A 24343-nucleotide genomic window follows, 5' to 3' on the forward strand; every position below is an offset into this window, starting at 1 on the left:
CAGGGGGCTGTGCAAAATTCTGCAGACGGCATTTTACGTTTAGACCCAAAGCTAAGTTTGGTCTCACCACCAGGTCTTTCAGGAGGTCATTTTGTTCAAAATTGATTTCTTCTTGTGACTCTTTATTTTTTTGCAAATGTAAATCTACATATTTGTAGAGTTCATGACTGTATTAAGATATATCCAGTGTTTTATTATTATTTTTTACTGCTCCGTGATTTTCTTCTGAGCAGCACTTCATCTCGTGTCTCTGAAGTTATTGGGTGTAATTACTGGTTCAGACCGGCAGGTGGCAACCGGAACCCACCTCAGCGTCACCTCTCGTCTTCTCACCTCCTCCCTATTTTCCAGCAATCCTGCAGACTGATTCCTCTTCATCTCGCCTTAACACCCGATGCTTCGCTTCTCCTCCGTCCTCTCTTCACCTTGGAGCCCTTCAGAAGAGGACTTGCGGAATTCAGCCGGTAAGCGTTTCCGTTCCTCCTGAAGGACAGCAGGTGAGTCCTGCCTGTCCCCGTCTCACTCGCAGGCTCGGGAATAAATGAGATTGATGAAGGCTGCTGCATCTGCTGGGATGCTGCGGGTGAGCCTGTTGGTGCTGCTGTCTGTAATAACGTTGCGAGCTGTGATTAATTGTTTGGTGTTTTTTTTTAGGAGTGGCAGCTTGATTATAGTCAGCCTGGAATAATATCTCCTTCCTGTAGGTGTGCTTACCTTTATTCTGTCAGATCCTGAGTTATCCATATCCCCTTTTTCATCTGTAATTTTTGCATTTGCAATATCCCTCCTTACTTTTTCTTTTTGGATGATGAATATAGATGTATTATATTTAGAAAAGGAATGACTGGAGATGAGTAAAACTAAGATGACAGAGTGAGCTGGTTCACAGTTAGTCCAGATGTGACAGTCACAGCCAGGAAGGCATACAGTCTACCTCTAAGGCCTGAAAGATCTGGCTTATGTTACATTTTTTATTTTATTTTTATGTTACACAGCAAAGCATCTGCACACCTAATGCTGCAGACTTCGAGTGGGTACACAAAGAAATCAGGACCACTCAGGCATTAAAAATTGGAGGGAGACTGGTGCCTCCATTTTCATACATCCTCAATATTTCATGAGAATCCTGCACAAACCATCCAGTGAAGCAAAGTACACTAAACGAGGGTCTTGATCTCTGTTTTGCTTCAGGATGATAACTCTTGATGTAGAGGAAGCCTCAGTTTTACAGAAGACTGCAAGTTATTGCAGTCCACAGTCAAAACAAGTGTACAGATTTCATCACAGCGAAGGTCCTTCCTGGTTGTCAGGAGGCAGGTGGTTGAGTGAGTCGCTGGGTGATGGGGGATGGTGAGGGAGAAATATGCTCAGGGAAGCGTGTTGTTAGGACTGGCAGAAATTCCCTAATTATCCCTTGTGCTATAATTATCAGGTTGCCTGAGGTGCTTGAGGAGCACAGCAACAGCAGGAAAACAAGGAAGAACCGGCTGCACGTGCTAGCATTAATGCTCCGTACAGCTATAACTGTCCGGCAAAGCATCAGTGTGTTCCCTAAGGAACTGCACTTTATTTGGAATGCGTCATATGCACTTTACTTGAGTCCTTACATTTTATGATGCTTTATTCTTTTACTTCACCACATCTGAGAGGAACATATGTTCCTCTTTTCGCTGAGAAAATAGAATATTTCTTCTCAAATACTGTCTGAAGAACTTTTGTGTAGGGCACAAATAGTGGCTTGAGGAAGTACTTTAAAAAATGTTTTCATGTTACATCCATATACAGTGAAAAATGCATTTCATTGAGATTTCACATGGTAGTCGTATGCAAAGTAGAGTGGAATTGTGGAATTAGAAAGAAATCCCACAAGGAAGTGTGGAACTTGTTTTTTTTCCAAGTTATATGTGTCTGAACAGCCTGAATCAATACTTGCTTTGGTTGTGTTTTTGGTCGTTACCAAAACAAAATGTAAATCTCTGCCCCAGTCTCAACTCTTTTGTAGCCTCTAAGAGGTTTTCTTCCAGGATTCAGATATATTTAGTTGTTTTTTTTCCCCCATTGACTCTGAACAGCTTCATTATATGCTTAAGAAAAACATCCCTATAGCATTGTGCAGCCAACACAATTGTTTATTGTAAAAATAATGTGTTCAGGGTCACATGAGTAGAGTTTTACATAGGGGAAAAAGGTTTGATTGTGACAAACTTTAAACTTTTAATTGTTTTCCTTTTATGATGTCTTTCTGATTTACATTGTTCCATAAAAGCTAGATTTGCTGACTTAAAGTTCTCCTGTCAACAAATTATCCTACTCAGGGTGAAGAGGTCTGGATTATGAGCTTTGCTTTTTTTTTCTTTTTATTTGAAAAAAAAAGCCCCTGTGAAAACCGCAGGTGTTGCTTTTTTTTAAACTTTACAGTTATGCCGTAATTGGTCTGTCACATAAAATCTAGATAAATTTCATAGACAATCTGACATTTCTGAGTGACAAAAAACAAGTTCAAGCATATAAATTGATTTGTAACATACTGTAAATAATAATTTGACATTGGACATGCTCCGTCTAGCAAAAGAAGCAGCTTATTTTTCCTAAAAGTGTGAACAGAATCAAGTTTATCTCTTCAATTACTGTAACGCTGCACTCATGTTTTTCTAACTCAAACTGTTCAGAATTTTGATTGAATAAATATTTCAAATAAATGCACCATATCATATCTATCACCACTGCTCTGATAAATACTGATGGCCTGGACTGTCTGTGTATTGGTTTGACTTTGTGCTGGATTGATTTCTAGCTGGAATTCAATTGAAGGCATGGGAAAGCAATCAAGACCACAGCAGAAACAAGCCTTTTTACCGAACTGCAGCTACTTTCTTGAAAATGATCTCTTTTCGGGCGTCCCTGGATGTCTGGTTGCCCTATAGGGGAGGTGTTAGCTTTATTTGGTGTGAAGAAATTTTATGTGAGCTGGTTGAATACAGGCTGTTGGGATTGATCCGCACAGTGAAAATGTAAGAACCACAAAGAGAATCGTAGATAAAATGCTGCAGAGATGAACAAAGCAGTCTCGTGCTCATCTCAGAGTTTCTTCGCATTATATAGGCTTTCAATAAAACTTGAGAGAAGCTAACACAAGTTTGTTTTTTAGACATAACACAGCAGTCATCCAGCTATTGTCTTTAAAATATGTTAGTGTTTTCCATCGCTTTTACTTTTAGTGATCTTCGTCACAAAAAGATACATCTATAAATTGTTTTGTTGTGGCATGTTAATGAATTCACTTGATACAATCAGAACTTTAGATTGTCCACTTCTTTTTGAACAGGTATGTGTGCCTTACACTGACTGGCACATTTATCTGTAATGATGCGTGGACAAAAAGAGATAAAATAAATTCATAATTTATTGGAAGAGCAAAATCTCGCATGAACAGCACAGCTCTCACATGACATGCTTGTTGCACATGTTCTCATTTGTGCTTATAATATTGCAATAATCATAGTGACTTAATAATAGCTTTCCTCAATTTCACACTATGTTATACACATGCAGTCTGCACTGCATGAAATTCAGTCAACTCAGGTGAAAATGATGGTAAGACCTGCTATGAAATGAATGTCAGGAATAAATTATGTTTTATTTCTAATGAGTCAGTTGATCCGTATATATGAAAAATTAATAAAATAAAACCAAATGGGGACTACTGAAAAAGTAAAATACCTGGATATGATGCAGCAGAATACTGTAAATTACAGCCCCATGATGACAATACACATGCATTATATGCACTTCAAATGTGACAGTAATTCATGACAGAATTTCATTTTTCTTACATTTAGACCAACATAATATATGTTTGTTTTCCCGTACGCCAACATTCATAGCAACTAGCAAGATAGGTGACAGTATGACAGCAGTTTAAGAGAGCTAAAAATATGTCCAAAGCTCACAGCAAAGTGTTTTCAGGTCACCAAGTCTCCTGTAGGCCTGTAGGATTTTTCACACAATTATCTGGGTTGCTGATAAGTGTGGCTGCTCCTGTATTTCAAAGTCTCCATCATTCCTGGAAATGTTCAACCTATAATCCACCTGAGAGACCCGAAAGCAGAAATCACGTCATACTTTGAGTTCATTAAAACCTCTTGCGTTGCTGTACGAGACCTGATCGGCAGGAACAGGAAGTGCACGTATGAAGGAATCTGATATGCGATTTATCGGTTTGTGTACAGCAGAGGGCTTTGCTGAATCAGCTTGTCTCGTGTGTCTGCAAGTGCAAAGTAACTGTGGGAAATCTCTGCAGCTCGTCTTAACCTAAGTAGCCATAAGCGAATAGAACTAAACTGGTAAACTGCATTCATATTTTGCAGGTACATATTTTCCTTCTTCTTGCTGTAGACATATGTCAAGCCTTCACAAGAATGTTTTTATTTCTACTACTGTATAGGGGACAGAAATGGAGAGTAAAGTCATGAAGCAGAGCAGTATTCAATAGTATATTTTTTTGCTAACAGGTTGGTGTGTGCGACAAAGACATTTACTGAAGTTCTGTTGGTGCCCAGAGCAGATTAATCCAGCCTTTGTTTAACCCTTTGTAGGTTCACATTTTTTGTGAGGAAAAAATACCCCACTGATCATTATAATGAGGCTTGGCAACAGGACAGTTTTATTAAATGTCCAGTTAGATTTCCTGAGCTAAATGAACTTGTAAAACAGCAGCGAATAAATTCTTAGATTTGGCGATGAGAGCTTAATGCAGGTGGATTTGTGGGAACGGCTGAGATCAGAGGGACGTTCAAGGCTCTTTTACTGCACAGGAATCCAGTCAGGAAATCCTCTGCAGACATCCTTTATTACATTTTTTTTTGCCTGAAAAGATGAAGGGAAACGGCAGGAAAGTTGTGCCTCTGATTTCCTCCACTTTGCAGAATTGAGCAGCTGCAAAACTTCCTACAGCAGAAATATTTGAGAAACCTGACTGGCACATATGAGCTCGTATGGGTCAAAATGATCCTAGTAAATATTTTGGAGCTATTTTACTGTATTATGATTATATAGGAAGCATAGAAATCTAGATATATGCATGAGGACAAAGGCTCAAATTTAAAATTGATCTTGTATATGTTTTGCTTCAAAACTACTTAAAGACACATTCTTACAAGATTTACCTCCAACCTCACTCTGTCTTGTTACGTCACTCATGCTTTTGTTTCTGTGTCCTTCAACCCTGCGGGAGAGTCTGGGCTGTTTTACGTTGGAGTTTAGTCTTTAATATGTAGTAAACAATTTATTAAACGTCGGTGAATCTCCAGCCCGCAGAAGACAATGAAGTAAAGGTTTTTACCAGTTCTCACTCATGTTACTGCTGTGATATATGCGAATGTGCTCAGCTGTTACTAAAGCTATAACCATGACCATGCTGCGGTCAATGGGATTATGGTTGTCTTCGATGGCTGTAACACCATATAAACATCGGTCATGTACATTCTGTCAGTACATCAATACTGTACTTTTGTGATATGTTAAATTCAAATACTTCCACAGCTGGACAAGGATCCTCAGCAGCTGTTTCAAACAACATCTCCGTACAAATCGGGGCTTTAAATGCTTTAAATGAGTGCAGAGCACCTCAAAGTCTGTTCAGAGACATATAGCGTTGAAAAATTATGTATCATTTACTCTATCAAAGATTCCAATTTCTTTAAAATATTACAATATCAGAATATCACATCTGGGGTGAACCAAAACTCCAGCTGCTCATGAACAGCAGGAATGGGACGCCCACTGAGTGAAAACCAAAATACTGGATTCCAGTTGGAGATGGACAAATCAGGCATTTCATAGGATAATATGAATTTATTACAACTGGTTACATTATCATTATGTTTAACATTATGATCACTGCATAATTTTCAGACATGCAGCCCCATTTCTACCCGTTCTCTATAAGCTATGGCAAGATCAAAAAAGCATTTGCATTACTGAACAGATTCCTAGTTGCTATGAAAAACTTATTGTAGAAAATCCCAAATAATATGGCAAAGTAACAAACCTTTCATCCACCCAAGTTATTGCTTCTGCCACCATATTAAGAGAACCAAAAACCAATAGCAGTGCTGCACAGCTCGAACATGGCTTGCTGTCCCTTTAATTGCACAAGAGGTTTGAATATGTGGACCCTTTCACAGTAAATGCAGCCATCAACGGAGCTAAGAGCCTCCTGTTCTGCCTGCAGCACAGCATGCAACTCTCGTTCACTTCTGAGAAGACAACATAGTTTCTTTCATGTCAAACAGTGATGAGCCACGGTCGATGTAAGTTCTGTCGTTCTTTGTTGCATTTATACAAGTGCGTGCAACAACAAAAAAAATCTGAAATTAGAATTGAAAACGCAGCACAAAGTAACAGCTGCCACATAATGCATTATTTATGACAATATTGATACAACTGATGGGTAAACAGATAAGTTCAAGATTATATGGTGTATTCCTTGTTTTGTTTTCCTCTGTTAATGTTACTCAACATTGCAAAAAACAGGGCAGATATTAAGTCATTCCTTGATTGTGTGGTTCAAAAATATAATTTGATCTTCTCTTTGTTCCTCTCCCTCCACTCATCATTATTGATAATGTTGTTAAGTCCTTCTTTTAGGGCATTGTGAGGACTAGTAAGGTCTGTCTGAGTTTCCGCTTTTATTTACAGTCATATTTATACAGGGCATCTGTAGCTTGATGAGCTTCTGTCTCCTGTTATCTATGTCACACATAGACCTGGGCAAGTTGTATTAAGTGTTGATTCATACTACATGAGGTATACTTGCTTACAAACAAGTTTTCTAAAAACTATAAATCCTGGTAGATTTATAGTTATCTGTGGGTCCTACAAGAACCACTGATATTTTATTCACGTTCACATTAAAATCTGACATTTACTGATACTGAGTCCCACTATTATGCCTCTTTAAAGTTAAATAAAAAAATTTGATTCACCAATTAATAAATGGATAGTAAAAGGTACAATATTTAAGCTGGATCAAGTTAAAACTATGCCACTTGAGTTTTGTGTGGAATATATGTACAGATAAACGCTTTGTTTTATCCTAAATGCAAAATATATATTTTTTGTAGAGTTTTGGTTTAATTACTTCTCGGAAAGTCTGATTTTTCTTGAGTCTGTATACTCCAGTTAACGATTAATCATTTACTAAATTAGTTGATGATTATTTCAATAATCAATTCATCACGATTAATCCAATGAATCATTTCAGCCCTAATGATAAATATTGTGGGATCAGGCTGTGATACCAATTCTAATGTCATGCTGTTTTTATTTTTCTCTCATCTTACAGACTCCAGGCAGATCTAATGAGGACATCTCTTCAAAGTTTGTTCTTATTTGAGACAGTCTGATTCCTTCAATGCTGGAAAAAAAAGCATGTCATTATGCGCTCCTTTTGTGTATGTAGGGCTTTTTAATGGGAAGGAAGAGATTTATAACCGGTGCTATGGATGAGTGATGTGAACGACCTCCTTAGGGTGCCAAGGACTCTTAGCTTTGTCCATAATGTGTGATCAAGTAGAGCCAGTTGGTGACCGGGAGTTGAGGAACAACAACCAGCAGGGTGCCGGTGATGCAAACGCCAACAGAGTTCAGACAGAGGAGGATGATGGGAGAACTGGACGTACTGGCTCTCTGTCAGGGATAATGACTGAGACAGCAGAGCAAGACAAAGTTGTCATCTGGGGCACAGACTCTCAGTGTGACGACCCCGAGCTGGCTGAGTTTGAGATGTTGGAGTGTCAGGAGCTGGAGGCTTATTTGGTTGAGGATGGGGAAGATTTTGTCGGGCTCACAGAGAGGAAGAAACATCAAGAGGAGACCTCACCGTGCAGCAACGCCGCAGAAAAACAGGCAACAGGCGGTACAAATTGTAAAGGAGTGAAGTCGGTTGTGGATGTTGCCTGTGAGCAGGAATCATCCGCGTCTCATGTCTCTGATACTGATGTTTTTGTAACCTGCTTGTCCACCACTGCTACACCGACGACAGACTCCTGGCACGTTGCCCCTGGTAACCATTCTGCCCTCTCAGAGGATCTTACAGTGGCCTCCCAAACCTGTAGCATCGTCTCTGAGCGAGACAAAGCCCCACAAAAAGCTGATCTCTCCTTGTCAGCTAGAAAAAGCTCAACACACCAGCAAGATTTAGACATGAATTTAAATTCAACACCTCACCCAGAGATTATTGTACCGCAACAGCAAGTGGAGAATGGTGTCTTAAGCGAGGATGTAAGCAACGAGCAGAACACGGATAATAACCAGAGGAATATGGAAGGAAAAACCATTTCAAAGGGAGATTGTGATAATACAGACCACAAAGCTTTATTCTGTGCAGAAAGCAAAACTAAAATGGATAAAAGCACACAAGCCAGTGAAATCCTTGAGTTGATAAAACCAGTCAAAAGTGGTGCAAAAGCAACTCAGCCATCATGTGAACCAAAAGCCATAAGAAAACAAGGCTCATTTGATAACGGTCTAAAGAAACAAAACTCTTTTGACAGGAGTTTCAAAAAGCAGCCGTCCTTTGAGAATTCTTTGAAAAAGCAGCTTTCTTTTGATAACAGCCTGAAAAAGCAGGGCTCCTTTGAGAACAGCTCCAGCTTGTCATCTCAGGAGCGGAGGAAAACATGGGGAAGCCCTGGTCGATCTGCAACCCCGGCAACTCCCAAAACTACCTCCTGCTCACCCAAGAGACAACCACCAGGTTCTCCAGCTAAAGTCCAGGGCGCAAGGGCTTTGAGTTCGGAAAGAAGTGCCGCTTTTCAAAAAAATGTCAGTCAGATCGTCAGACTTCCAAATAAAATAAACATAAACAGTGGCATTCCCAAACCAATCGTCCCTCAACAGAAAGAAAATGAGTCCAAAATTCCCCCTCTACCACAGAAGCCCAAAAATGTGAGACCAAAAATCATTACATACGTTCGAAAAAGCACACCAGCAAAATCACAAGACACCAACACCCAGTCTGAAGGGTTAACAAAGGCAACTCAACCACCATCTTCTTCTGGTGCACAAGCTCAGAGGGACTCAAAGGGGGTTCCTCAATCCAGATCCACTCCGGTGCTCAGCTCCTCTAATGTACTGTTCGACAAATACCGACAGGAGTTGCAGAAGGCAGGGTACTATCCGCCAGGCGCAGCTACGATGGGCGTGAAACCTCCAGGGATCAGCACACCTCAGAGGGTGAGCGGGAAATCAGAGAGCTTTCATGAGGAAATGTCGAAGAAATACGTCCAAGAGGTGAGATGTGGATTCTGGATTTCACCTATTCCTGACATACAATGGCAATCAAGATGTAACATAATCATTCTCCCTTACCTTTTTCCATTTTTTCACATTGCAACCCTAAACTTCAATATATTCATTGTGAAAGGAAATGTAGTTTTTGTGACAGTAATTGGTTGCCAATGTCCTTCATCAGCATCTTTACCAAGATGGTGGAGGCGTCTATCGTTCACCTAGAACTCTGAGGCCTCAGCTGGGTTTGGGGGCAGTCACCAGGCAGCCCGCGGCCAAGACAAGAGTCCCGCAGATGGGTCAGAGGTCAGCTCCACTATCCTGCCATGGAGCCAGCGTGTCCACCCCAGGCCTCCAGGACCAAGCAGGTAAGATGGTGGAAAGTTAACCTCCATCAGTTTGAGAAATCTTTAGTAGGTTAACATTAGGACTTTATGTCAATATTCATTGCATATTTCAATTCTTTCAAGCCCTGATGTGGTTTGGTGCATGCTGGTCTCTTCTATATCGTGCTCTAAATTTCTGAATAGGTGTATTTTTTACTAGGTTTTGATTTTGTGCTGTTGTTTATTTATTCATTAATATCCATGTGTAAATTAGATAATGTTAAGCAATCAAGTCACAACAGATATAACCTGAAAAGGGAACCCCAGCTTCATTGTGTTGTATTTCACATGGAAAACCACATATATTTCTGCCAAGGTCCAGAAATCACGCCCAAAAGTGTCCTGCTGAAGTCGGGCCAGTCCGGTCTCCGTCCTCCAGGCTTTTCCAGCCTTCCAGCTGCTCGACTAGCTGCTTTAGGCGTCATATGCAGCTCCAGCACCTCGTCGATGTCCAGCAGCCAGTCCAACGACAGCTGTCACAACGACCAATGTCACAGTAAGTCGTGATGCTTTTTCTATTTGACTGTGCTCTGATTATACAGGCGCAAGTCAATAAATTAGAAAACTGTTGTGACATGTTATATTTCAGTTATTTGAATAAGAAAGTGAAACTCATATTCATTAAACACAGAGGGATTTATTTGAAGTGATGACCATTGGCTTACAGTACTCATGAAATTTAGAATATCTCTTCACACAATTAAAAGAATATTTTATTCGAGAGCAATGTTAAGATTGTTTTTCTCTCTCTACAATGATGTGGCTTAAATGGTTTTCTCATTAAATTTGGGTATTTTGTTAGTTTTTTATTAATATTGGACAAACAAACTGAACCTAAAAGGCTTGTTAATCCCTGCCAGCATGCGTAGGTGGGCCCCACGTGGGGGAAAGGAGGGCTGATATATGGGTCCCATATGGGTTTGTCCGCGGGTTCCACGGTGGCCCCACATGGGTTTGCCCATGTAGGGCCACAGCCTACGTGGGTCCTACATGGGCCCTAAATGGGCCCTAAATGGACAAACCCATGTGGGCCCACCACCATGTAGGGCCCATGTGGGGCCACCATGGAACCTGCGGACAAACCCATATGGGACCCATCTGGTCTGATTAACATCACAATTAAAGCTTACACTTCTTAATATTCACAAATTTGCATCTCAATATAATAGAATATCAATAGTAGTGTTTTTCAGTAATTCAAGTCAAAGAGTAAGACATGCTTAGATTGGTTACAAAAAGAGTACTGCAGTATTTCAAGTGTTTTGTAATTACAGCTTACAGCAAATAAACCAAATTGATGAGCGATCAACTTGTAAGATTTATTTAACTGTGATCTATTTTCATAAAAGGATTGCTTATTAAAAACTGTAATGTATTCCAATCAATTTATAACAACTTTATCTTTTGGCTGCCAAAAACATAGCTTTGATCCATCCATGTATGGACTCCTGAAAGTGTGCTTTGGTACCTGGCAACAAGATGGCAACAACACAATTTTAGCTAAAACAAATAAAAAAGAGAACAAGAAAAGACAACTGATCATGCTAACCAGAATCCAAGTTTGTTGCAACTACTAAACCAATGAGAGAGCCCAAGGCCTCTTACTACTCATTGTGTTGTTGTTGTGGAGGTTGGATTAATATTGCACATGCAGCCAAGCATGCAAACAACAGCATAAATTGCTGTATAGCTCTGCCTATTAGTCAGTACTCTTCCTGGCTTGGTATCTGCTTCAGTTAAATTGAAAATGTGCTGACTCTCCCAGGTGGATGCAGACTGCTGCAGTGTAAAGAGATGCTGCAGTCCCTGGGAAAGTATCACACAGACCTACAGGGTGTTCATTTTGGAACCAGCAGTTGTAAGATTCAGACAATTAAGTGTGTAGTAGTGTACAGTACAATCTGATCTGGACTAAGGTCACAGTAAAGATGCTCAAGGGCAAAAGACTCTGTTTTTTTTCAGTCTGAAAGTGTCACATTACCTGTAGAAGGTGGAGCTTGTGTCAGCACAACCATTGATTTAGCAGCTGAATATTTTATAAGTAATGTAATCTGTCTGTCTGGTTTTTGACTTCCTGTTTATGCAGACATAGTAAACTTTAATCTGGACATGTTTGTGTGTATAAATGGTTAGACAAATCGCATTTCCAATTTCACATTATTACCATAATTTATATGTAGCAGAGAGTAAGGGGGAAGGTGTAAGCAGCGCATATTCAAGCTTGATTGACAGTGCTAACTAAGACCTTCCTCCTGGCTGTGATTGGTTGTTTCTGACCAATCTGTCTATTTCTGCAGATGGCAGTAGTAGTACAGGGAGGAGGCAGAGGAGCTTCATTTTTTCCTTATCTGTCTCATTATGTACAATCATGGGAAAGTAACAGTTTTAACAAATATGTATCAGATATATTTTTTATAAAAGCATATGCAATTTTGAGGGGGGAATACAAGATACAAAAGTATCTTGATAGAGCTAATAGTTTCAAATATGGTTACTATGGCGTGTCTTTAACCTGGAAAGAATTCTTTCAATTTGAAATCACATTAACATCAGCTTAAATAGTCCAGTTTTCCTCTAGCAGGTCTCAGGGACGCTGTGTTTTTCCAGACATACCTGCAGGTAAAGCACAGAGATTCACCTTTATTTTTCTCCTTCCTTTGTAGATCCCTGCTCTGGCTGTGATGAAACACTTCCACACAAAGCCGTCATAGTCAGTGAAACCTCCCAGGCTCAGGGCCGGATTCAGCCCTCCAGCGCTACGAGTCTGCAGCATCGTAACCTATCACCCCAGCATGGCTCCTCCCTGGGTACAGTCACACATCGCACGGACAGAAGGAAATAGGTTTCCGATATCCAGCTTCAGTGTGTGTGCTTGTGAGCGATTATCAAATTAGAGTTATCCTGAGTTGAGATGCCTGGATGTAAATTTTGACAGATGGGCTGGTTTAGACCTCGAGCTGTGCCGGATCATTTGATTTTGTCACCAAAAGAAGGCATAAAAAAAAAAAAAAAATCCAGTAAAGTGCTGCAAACCATTTCTTATTTCTCTTTAATGAAGTTTGTTTTGTATATTTTTAGATAAAACATTTGAATAGCACTGTTGCCTTTTAGGAAGAAAGAGTTAGGTTCTGGGATCTCTCCAGGTACTCCAGCTTCTTCCCAAATGACCACTGGTTAATTGGTTTCTTTATAGTGAATGTGTGTGTGTGTGTGCGTGCGTGTGTGCGAGCGTGTTGGTGTGCACGTTTTTTGGTCCTGCTGTGTTTCTGTACTGCCTTGTAGCTGGTGACGTGTCCAGGATGTACCTCCCCTTATCCAATGACCACTGGAAACTGGCACCAGCACCCCCTTACCCTGCAAGTACAAACTGGCCTAGAAAATAAATGGATAAAATTACTTTTTTTTTTCTTACCCAAAATGTTTAAAAAAGAAAAACAGAAATAATAATTAGGCTTTGTGTTTTTGTTGAGACGTTTTACTCCATTTTCTGCTTTTTTAAATTGTATCTTAGCATGATATTTTAAAACCAAAAACAGCAATCATGCAGTGCTTCCTTTATGATCAACAATGCCTTAATGACCAGTTTCCTCACTAATAGTCTAATTTAGGATTTCTGAAAGAATGTGCAGAAAACACCACAAATGCAGGCCTCGGTGCTGTTGTAACTACTGCTTAGCGCTGCAGTTCAGAAGTGATGCAGCACTAAACACTGCACTTCCTTTCTGGTCCTGTAGGAGGCAGTCAGCTCGATCAAATTCCTCAAGATAATATTTGATTTGAATGTTGGAAATCAGCACCATCTAGTGGTCATTGTGTATAATTGGTGGTTGCCTGGTTCATCTGTATTGTCTCATTTTTAACGGGCATTGCATCTAGGATATTTACTACCATACAGTTGTTATTTATTCAAGGCAAATATATTTTAATGTTTTTATCGCTTTTCATGAGCTTTACTAAGTCATAAATTGAGTTAGATTACATTTATAAACTTAAAGTTTCTTACACAAGTGCACTCTTTAACAATTCTCACATAAATTTAATTGAATTTTGCCCAGATTTTAAAGACCAATGGAAAGTGGTGCAAAATTGCACCATCACTTTCAATTTTCCAGTCTTAACATTGTCTCTTGTACTTAAGTGTTGCCTTTGACTGCTCCATTTTAGTACGTAATCTAAACATGTTGAAACAGTTTTGTTTTCACAATTATTTTCTGAAAAATTAGGATGAGTTGAAAAGGTGTCAACTTTGATAAAAAACCTCTGGTTTTTGACATGTGTGCCATGCTGGGGTTTAAGCCAGAGGAGGATATACTTTGAAGAAAGCAAACTCTAAGGAAGAACATCCCTTTAAATTATGTAATGTATTCTTATGGGTAACCAATTATATACTAATAATGTTTATTCTTTACTAGAATCTATTTTGGAACTCTTTTGATCTTACCTCCTAAATTTTTGGCATGTATCCTGGAACGCTTTAGGAAATCAAAGAATGCTTTAATCTTGGACATTTTGCAGCAGATCACCAGTTTTCTCCTCTGAACAGTGTCGAGGCCAGTGCTGCAAAAGGACACAGAGACTGTGCTGTCACCAAGATCTTCCCCAAAAAGATGTGCTGTGGTTCCACCAAAGCCACAATCACCCGGTGAGTCTGTCATGTCACACTGCTCACGTGTCAACCTTCTCTCTGCTCTACACACATATTGTACCCACAGGTTGTGCCCTACATAATATGATGTCTCTTAAGTTTGTCCCTGCTTCCGTTCCTTTAAAAATTTAAATTGCGTTCACAATCTCTGCTCCTCATTTCCTGATCTTACACCAGGCGACCTGACGTTGTCATAGCAACAAGCTACAGTAGCCGTAATGCTGCCATTGCTCCCTCTGCGCCCGTTCTTCCGGCTCAGATTACATCAGTGCTCACCACCAGTTTTTGCTTTATTCAGAGACCACTGAGACAGAGAGAAGCGGTAGTAGCATATAGAGTTGCAGTACGGTGAAAAATGTTCCAATACAGGACACACATCATGCGGTCCTACTTGAAAAGTAGGAAGCTGCTCCTCTTTCCACAATGTGCAGAAATAGATCTTATTTCCTCTTTCCTGCTTGGGGATTTGCCAAGATAGGAAAATTAATTATACAAAGCAAACAGAGCTCATCGTTATAAAGTCGTATGACTCATTGCACAGTACAGGTGCACCTCATTAGTTTAGAATATTATCAAGAAATGATTCATTTCATCAGTTTAATCTAAGCGGTAAAGCTCATGCATTGTTTTTATTTATTTTTTTATCTGAAAAGGGAGCCATAGTTGCAAGGAAATATCATTGATTGATTTCCTCTGATCATTTTTACTTTGACTCTCACCTGAGTCTAAGCAATAACATTGTGGTTGTCTGTGCTCCTAGCTCGCGGTCGAACAGCAGCAGTTCCTCGGACAGGACGGTGTCAGGAAGTGGACCGGGCTCTGATCCAGCGGCTGCAGGAGCGATGTGAGCAGCAGGCCCTGCAGCTGCAGACTCTCCAGGTCCAGCTGAAGAAGGCCTCTCTGTGCCTGGATGTTTTCAGCATCACCACTCTGCACTTTTGTGATAAGGTAGGCTCTACAGTTCTATGTGGAAAAAAACAAAATAGTTGGATGTAGGGTCAGTTAGTTGTGATGTCTAAGATTTAGAAGCTTTAGATAAATACGTTGGTTTTTCGAGAATCATTTTACGAATTTGGTTGAATTAGCTTTCTTGTGTTAAAGAAAGCTATGGTTGGAGCAAACGAGATTACACACTATCACTTCACAAGGGCAAAGCACAAATTGTATTGTGTAAACAGTGTCATCATTGAACTTGCTTCCATTTAGATTCCCATTTAACTGTATGGTTTTAAATTATATTTGACCAATAGTGTCTGACAGAACCAACTGAGAAAATCCCACTGTGAGCTTCAGTATAACTACAAAACATCCAGCATCCCTTTGTTCAAAAGACACCTGTAGCATCCAGCTGCTACTGTCAAAGGAAGTAGCTTTGATTTCTTTTGATCTCTTTTCACATTAAGCGTGAGTCTGCAGCATCAGGGCTCATCAAAACTACTTTGAGAATTTTCCAAAGTTTTTATTTATTTACAAAAGGAAAAGGAAGATTAATTGCCTTTAATAGATAAAAATGCTTAGAGTGCCATATGGAAGCCTTTTTTCCTCCTAAACTTTATGACATTTTGTCATGATTGAGCCACAAACTTTTGGTGTATTTTAAATTTTTTGGACAGATCAATACAATAGTTGAAAGGGAAGGGTTAATTTTGGTGTTTCTTATACTTAGTAACAAGAAAGCTGGTCAGAGAATAGAAGACAGTAAGATGGAGGGAAACAAATACAGAAAATAATAGATATTAGCAATATCTTTATTGTCCCTGAGTGGGGAATAACAGTCATGCAGATTCATGCTTCTAATATTGGATTTAAAATGCTAAGCAGGTATTAAAATCCAGATGTATTTGAAGCTAGTGGAATTGACTTAAAGAGCCTAATACAAGTACATGCCACACTTTTCAGTTTTACAATTCTAAACAAATTTGAAAATGATTGATCATTTTTCGTCCGCCTCACAGTTTTGTAATTCACATAAAAATCCCATTAAAATACACTTATGACATATGTATAAGTTTGTGAATTATATGCGACACTGTGAAAAAGTTAAGGAAGAATGAAAACTTTTGCAAGTATTTACTGTTTAGTGCACTAAGATGTTTCCACTGTGTGATTTGTTGTAGATATTTTGTTTGTGCTTTGTTGACGCTGGGCTGCTTTGCAAATACATTACTTCAAAATCTTCAAAATATTTAAGAAAGTAAAAAAGATTTCCAAATTAAAGTTCTATACCAAAGTTTGTTTTTATGCTGGTATAATAGTAGAGGAAGCATTCGTGCTCAAAGAAGCCTATAGTGAAATTTGGACTGTGAAACATTTCTTGTGTTCTGTAAAAAAAAAAAAATAAAGAAAATAAAAAAGTTCTTTCAATTAATTTTTTTTATTATACTTATGAAAATGCTAATAATTGTGCTGTGTGTGCTGCTTTTTAACTATTATCTTGTTCTTTTATCTCTTCCTCTGATTTTATTTTATTTGTCCCACTATGAGCCCAACCCATCATGAGTAGATCAGCTCATTCTGGATTGAATTAAAAACCCTGTTTGATTAAAAAGTAATACATGTTTTAAACTGCGCTTGGACTGAACTATTTAGGCAGTTTTTGTCAGATGTGTGCTGTTGTGTAATTCTGTAGCTTCTGTAGGAGAGATGCTACAGTATTTCCCCCTAATCTGAAAATCTGTGCATGTATCGATCAGGTAGCTCCCCTGTTTCTTCATCTGTCTTCAGAGATTCAAAGATGCTGGGTGTGTGTGTGAGTGTGTTGCTCTCTGTCATGCTTATGACTGTGGTATGGGGCGTGTTAGTGGGGGGTTGAGGGGAGGACAGTCAGAGCTGGGCTGGGTCTGGCTCTCTTTGTTCCAGCAGGGAGAAATGATGCTCGCAAACCAAGAAGCGAGGTGAGCTTTTGGTCTTTCCCTTCTCTCCTCTCTTCTCTTCTCCTCCCCTCTCCTCTGCCTGCCTCATCCCTCCCCTCTGCTTTGACATTCTTTCTGCATCTTTCTTTTCACTTCCTGTCTGTCCCTGCTGCCTCCCCATCAGGCTAAGGGATGCTGCCGTTTGCTAGCCTAATATGGGCCATTGCTGCTGCAGGCTTCATTTTCTCCCTCTCTGCTGTCTGGACCAAACGGTAAAGGCAGTGTCTTCCGCAGGCAGTAAGCTTGTTTTTGTCCTGCACCGAGGATTCCTTGATGCATTTGTAGCTGAGCTGGTGTGTGTTTGGTGCTGTGGGAGTCTGAATGCGTATGATCGTCATGTTCACTTGTTTCCTAGCGACAGAGCCGGCAGAGAGCACGGAGCTGGGGATGATTGTGCTGAGTCAAAGCTGCCTGAGTTTCCAGGAAGACGGCATGGAATAATTTTTGCAACTGTGGTTCATTCTGATATAATAATTTCAGTGTTTGGAAGTGTGCGTGTGTGTGTGTGGGGGGGGGGGTGTGTGCGTGTTTGGAAGTGTGTTTATCGATTAGGTTCCTGTGTGCTGTGTCAATGCCTCTCCTCTGTCAATTAAAATTGTCTGGACGGATTTCAATATTACCCATTTTGTTTAAGTAACTTTTACATGTTTTGATACAGTAATGCCCCCACAATACCTTTCAAAAGTATTCACACTCTTTGAACTTTTACATGTTTTAGAGCTTCAATGTATTTTATTGGGATTTTATGTGGTAGACTAGCACCAGGTTGTAGAGAATTATAAGTCTGTGAAGTGATTTTCTTTTTTTTTCTTCTTATTTTTCCAAAAATAAAAAGCTTTGAACATCCCTTGATTTTCAGTTTGATTTAGGGCCAGACCTTGACTACGCCTTTTTAACATGTGACTATGCTTTGATTGTATCAATCCAATCAAGGCAGGATTGATACAATCCTATCTTTAAAGATAGGATTGATACAACTCCTCCATTGTAAACTTGCTTTTCTGTCAAAATGTGAAACTTTATCCCACTTCCCACATAATTGATTGCATGTATTTTTAGGGGAATTACTATCAAGATAGTCGGATACAAATGTACTCTGCATTTTTCAGATATTTATTTGCCATAGGATCTGAAAACCATGTATCATTTTCCTTCAATTTAGTAATTCTGTACTACATTGTTTTAGTCCAACAAAATCCTGAAAACCCAAATAAACAGTTGTTATACTGTGGGGGAAAAAAAAGCAAAAGTTCAAGGAATATAATTACTGTTGCAAAACACGGCAGTTTTTCAGTGACTTCAGGATGAAAGTTTCAACTTTAACAAAAATTCAAGATTTCTTGCAGCCTCCCGTGTTCTTCCTGGCCTTTAAACTTTTACAAGACAAAAACTCCCACCAAATAAGCAGCTACACCACTGAAACTAAAGCTGCACTTAATTTGGAATAAATGACTGCTTCAAGTTATTTAACTCGATATAGTGTTTTTCAGAAACGTGTTCTGAAAATGAAAAACACGTTTCTGTGTTTTTCAGAAAAACAGAAACATGTTTTTTCACCAAGCATATTTACACAGTGGGTAAATATGCTTTGTACTCCACCAAGCATATTTAGTCAGATGTAAAAATTAACAAAAGAAATATAAAATGTACTTTTTTCCCCCTGAAACATTACATAAACATGTATTAGTTTTCTATTTTACTAAAGGAAAAGCTTGTTGCCACGCTTTATTCTAGATTTCTTTTGATACTACAAAAAAAAATAAAAATCTAAATCAACAATTTTATTGCATACATAAATACTCAATAGTTGCATTTCTAAATTAGATTAAGTTACTTTGCCTGTCAGGACATAAAAAAAGAAAAAAAAGAACTGATTATCAGAAACCTGGAGGATGGGTGGAGTTTCTTTGTATAAAATGATGCTGAACATGTTTCATCCCTCTTGAGATCAGTCCGTCTCTTTTCTGCTGCATATCTTAGATGGTGACATCATTTCTACTGGGACATAGTGTTAACCATTTCATGCATTTTTCAAAAATTCCACTTTGTTCCCCTCTGAGTCTTTTCTCTCTTCAGCGTTGTTGAGTTATTTTTGGATTAGAGAGTTTTCACATTAATTATGATCAGATGTCTTGTTGCCGTCTTTTATCTCTCTCTCTGTTAAAAAAGCTTATTGGTTCATTCAACACCTACAAGTGTGTGTCGTACAAATGTGTTGCAAGATGAGAACTTCTACAAAAACGTCCTAATTGCCCCATATTGGCGCAATGCATCTTGGGTCTGTTTAGATAATTGAAAAAAAGCTTAATGCAAGCCCCATACCTACCAGAAAATGCTTACAGTTGTAGATAGCTTGAAATTTTTAAGATATTTGCAATATCTTTAAAGATAGGATTGATAAAAATGGTAGATTATCTCTATGTTATTACTGACAGGAGACGCATCAGTGTAATAGCACTGTTGAACCAATTATAAAATATTTTTTAGCAATATTTTAAAGTAAATCAGGTTTGTTTTAACTTTTTTTAAAATCTGTTGTTCTTGTTAGATCCGGAACAGCAACTTTTAACATCACTTTTTCCTGTTCGTCTCTCACGTAAATGAGCAACAAATGTAAGTTTAAAATAGATAAAACTGTGACCGGCAGAGCCCCATGAGGATCCAAGTTTATCTTCAAGCCAATGTCTCGACCATTATCTATCGTGCCCAACATGATGGAAATAAAATTCTTTCATTTTGCAGTTTTTTGCAGTTTGCTCACATCAGTTTGTCTCATTTAAATGTGTCGTGTTTTGTTTCATTCCAGAATGAGAGCGCCATTGTAAAAGAGAGGGAGCTGTCCCTGGAGCTCGGCAGAATCAGGGATGAAGTGGGTAAGTGGGAAACCTCAGGGAGCCGGACTCCCAACATGTACACGGTAGATGGCATCTTCAGAGAAAAGAGGAGGTGCAAACCTGAAGTCAGTTTCGCCTCTGTATGTATGTTTTCCAGCTGTTAGTGTCGCGCACTGGGAGCAGCTGCAGCAGGAGAAGGAGGACCAGGAGCGGCGTTTTGAGGCCGAGCTGCAGGGGCTGCGGGCTGAGCAGCGGAGCGAGCTGGGAGCGCTGGAGGAGAGGCTGAAGGCTCGGCACGCAGAGGACACCGAGAGCCTGCTGGCCCATCAGCGAGCTGAGTTGGAGGAGCTCCGGTTCAGACACCAGGAGCAGGTGCAGCATGCAGAAACAGACTCTAATGTCTTAACCTGCTCAGGATTTTAATGATTTGGCATGAAAACTGAAAATGAAGAACTTTTTGTTGAAACCAAAAGTGAAAAATGTTTCAACATTTGTGTTGTAGCTTGAGGAGATGACAGAGAATCATGAGGCATCTTTGACAGAGATGGAGACAGCCCACAATGACACTTTAGACACTTTGCAGGAGGAGCACGCAAGGACAGTAAAGAGTAAGCAGCACTTTTAATAACTTCTCCTGTGTGCGTATTCTTCAGTTTGAGACGATAATATGTTATGTCTGTTAACAGATCTGAAAATGGCTCATGAACAACAGAAAAAGTCTCTAGAGGAAGAGTTTGAGAAAATCAGACTTTCACTCCAGGTATGTGTTTTTTATTTGAAGGTAAAATTTAACAACGCCACCGGAAAAAACAAATCCCTTGCAGATTTGTGTGTGTTTGATTTCCAGGATCAGGTGGACACGCTTACGTTTCAGAACCGCAGCCTGAGAGATCGAGCAAAACGCTTCGAAGAAGCTCTTCGTAAGAGCACAGATGAGCAGATAGTTGTAAGTTTTCATGAACCAGAACGCTGCAACACACTGACGACTCTGAAAATACCTGCAGAACGAACAGCGCTTCTCTTTCAGGATGCTTTGGCTCCATATAAGCATATTGAGGAGGACCTGAAGAGCCTTAAAGACGTTCTGGAGATGAAGAATCAACAAATTCATCAACAGGAGCTGAAGATTTCCGAACTGGAGAAAATAGTATGCTTCAACTTTTATTCAGGATATTTTGTAAAGTAACCACAATCACTTTTGTGTGTCTTATTCATAATTTTTTTTGTAATATTAAATTAAACATAAAGATCTATTTGAATTTGATTAAATTGCTACATAGTTCTATCCTTGCAAGAACAGTCAAATAATGATCTAAATGAAGTGATGATTACGTTTGTTACCTTTTTGACTGTAAAATCAAATGGCATTACCATCTATGTCATTCAATGGATTCTAATGTTTTAACCCATTTAAAGACTTTAATGTTTTGCGCTGTTTCCTCCTGTGTTTTTGAGCAGGCCGAAAAGAATGTGCACCTGGAGGAGAGACTGCAAGTGTTGCAGCAGCAGAACGAAGACCTGAGAGAGCAGATAGACAAGAATCTAGCTGTGTCCAGGTCTGTTTGTGTGTGCATTTAAATTATACATAGGTAATAAGGTTGAGTTCAACATTCACAACCATAAAGTTAAGAACTGAAAAGTCTGAAACTTGTTCATGGAGGAGTCAGTTTTTGCTACAGTTACTGCTGCAATTTCTTTGACATATGTCTCTACCACTTTTCCATTTCTAAAACCAAATTTCTGCAAGTTTTTCGTTACAAAATGGCTATTTTTAAGTTGGAGTTGAACATCTGTGAACATCAGTTTTTAGGTCTTGAGGACTTTGACTGGGCCCTTCCAACACATGAGAATAGTTTGATTTAAATCATTCCATTGCTGCATGTTTCGGGTCGTTGTCCAGCTGGAAGGTGAACCTCAATGCTAGTCTCAAGTCCTTTGTAATCTGTAGCTTTTTTTGTAACTGCTTTTTTTTTATCTCTGCAGAACAGCATGACACCAATCCACCATTGTGTTTTACAGTGGGGGTGTTATATTGTGGGTGGTGTGTGTGTGTGTGTGTGTGCGTGGGCGTGTGTGTGTTAGCTTTCTGACAAACACACTGTTTGTATATAGACCTAAAAGTTCCTTTTGTCTCTCTTTTGGCTTGACACTGACTAAATGAGACTTTTTTTGTCTCTCTCTTTTTCTCCCATCTGTGCCGAGAATCTCTGCAGCTCCTCCAAAGATTATATTAAAAAGTATCAAAAATAAATGAGTGTGAATAGAAATGCATGCTGCACTTTATAGACATTTTACTGTCACTTCAGTAATAGATGTCACATAAAATCTCAATTAAACAGACTTTTGTAGTTTTGTTAAAAGTCAACACTGTAGCTATCGAAATGAATTACATTTTTCTCTTATGTTCTTTTGTGCCTTTTCTACTTCAGGCAACTCTCTGAAGAGAACGCCAACCTGCAGGTGCACGTGGAGATGGAGAGCAAAGAGAAGAAGCGTCTGAGTCGCACCAACGAAGAGCTGCTGTGGCGTCTGCAGACAGGAGAGCTGAGTCCACACATGACCCCCAGCTCCTCCCCCATCCACCACCCAGCCTCTGGACCGGGCTCGCCCGCCCGCCCCCACTCCTACCACCAGTGACTGTTTGTACCAAACATCTTATTTTATCAGTGTTTTTGTTTAACTCTGAAAAAAATATTCCTCTGTTTTAAAGGAATATTCTACAATCAGTGGACAAAGAGACAGTAATATGTTCTGTTTGTTTGGGGAGAATCTCCTTACCCATTTGATGCATTTCCAAACCACGTTTTTTATTTTTATTTTTTTTCTTTGACCTCATGAATTGTACGGATGATTCCACAAAGAGCAAAACCTTAGCAAGTTTCTCCAGCAGGTGAAAGTTCAGAGAGCATCACAGTGCCTCATTTACATGTTTTCGCCTCCATTTACATTTTCCTCTTCTCCTTCAGCTCTCAGGATGATGGATGAATAAGACATAGTAAACTCAAAAAACATGAAGCGCCTTCTGTCATCCATTCCCTCCCACCAGCAAGGTCCACCTGGGGGCTTGGCAGTATTATCAGAAAAATCCAACCTCAGCTCTCAACATTTTCATGTAGAAACATTTCATTTATCATGAGTGTATGATTTATACCAAGCCATCTAACCTCAAACCATTCATAACTCCACTTTACTGCCAATACAGTGTAAGTATATTATGAGTTATTACGTGTGTAAACTCTGTAGATGTATGACTATCTTTACAGCATGGGTTGTCTTCCGATTAGAACAGATTTTCAGATTATTTCATGTATGTATGATGATGAGAAGAATTAGAAAGAAGCACTTCAAGATATTTTGGAGAAGAAGAAACCTTCACCCTCAGTTGAATTAAAGAAAAGGTAGTCAACTCACACAAAATAAAACCACCAAAGATGAAGTTCTTAAACTATAACACGCCGCATCACTTACATGCTTGGAACTCAATGCAGAACACTCATTCTTCAGACGAAGCCCCTTGAGTTTTTTTTTTTTTTTTTACATTTTGGGATGTTTCAAACACAAACTTGGATGTTTATTTGGATCTCATGAGCCGAAAGCTGAAAAGTATGCCAAAAAAAGTATGATATTCCTTCATCTAAACCATTCCAATGTAAATCTGGGGATGTGTTTAAGGCTACTGTCCTGTTGGAACCTCTTCACATTCCAGCAGGACCGCCCTTAATTTAGCTCCATTCATTTTCACATCAACTCTGATAAGCTTGATGCTGCTACCACTGTGTTTCCACAGCGGAAACACAATTCATTTCTTTATTCAACCTTTATTTAACCACGATTAAACTTCTTGAGATCTCAAGAAAATTTAACTTTAATACCCAATTACCTGTATTTAGATGGGATTAAATCACATATATATAACATTACTAACTTCAGAAGTATTTCTTTTTTATTTGCGAACCACCAATTTCCTTCCATTTTACAATTATGCACTACTTTACATTGGTTTATCATATAAAGTCCTAATAAGAAACATTTAAGTTTGTGGTTGCAACGTGACAAATTGTTGAAAGGTTTAAGGGAGATGAATCCTTTTGCAGCAGTTACAATTTGCTTTATCTTTTCTGCTCTCTGTTCCATGTTCTTCATATTTCCGCATGTACAGTTCGAACAGTTAAACCGATTATGAAGTCTCTCCATCATATCTGCAGCTTGTGTTCCTGTTGTGCAACATTTCCTGAGTCACTTAGAAGCAAGAAATGAAAGTCTGATGCAATCTTA

General features: G+C 39.2%; 1 protein-coding gene across 4 annotated transcripts; it reads left to right on the forward strand.

The window, feature by feature from the left end:
- Window positions 1-309: 309 nt before the first annotated feature.
- On the forward strand, window positions 310-24343 carry mtus2b (microtubule associated tumor suppressor candidate 2b). Of its 4 annotated transcripts, none has more exons than XM_008426357.2 (15): window positions 310-464; window positions 7346-9294; window positions 9476-9659; window positions 9994-10173; window positions 12341-12484; window positions 14221-14319; window positions 15083-15270; window positions 20041-20107; window positions 20226-20440; window positions 20571-20676; window positions 20755-20828; window positions 20916-21014; window positions 21096-21215; window positions 21524-21624; window positions 22498-24343. In XM_008426357.2, the coding sequence occupies exons 2-15, from the start codon at window positions 7561-7563 to the stop codon at window positions 22703-22705; spliced, it is 3519 nt and encodes a 1172-aa protein (XP_008424579.1). In that variant the 5' UTR covers window positions 310-464; window positions 7346-7560; the 3' UTR covers window positions 22706-24343. The 4 variants fall into 4 exon arrangements, with proteins under 4 accessions (XP_008424579.1, XP_008424580.1, XP_008424581.1 ...); XM_008426358.2 differs by having other exon boundaries at window positions 311-464; window positions 21527-21624; XM_008426359.2 differs by lacking the exons at window positions 310-464; window positions 7346-9294; window positions 9476-9659; ... (2 more) ...; window positions 14221-14319; window positions 15083-15270 and adding an exon at window positions 17306-17446.

This window comes from Poecilia reticulata, linkage group LG13 (genome assembly GCF_000633615.1).
Source record: "Poecilia reticulata strain Guanapo linkage group LG13, Guppy_female_1.0+MT, whole genome shotgun sequence".
NCBI lineage: Eukaryota > Metazoa > Chordata > Actinopteri > Cyprinodontiformes > Poeciliidae > Poecilia > Poecilia reticulata.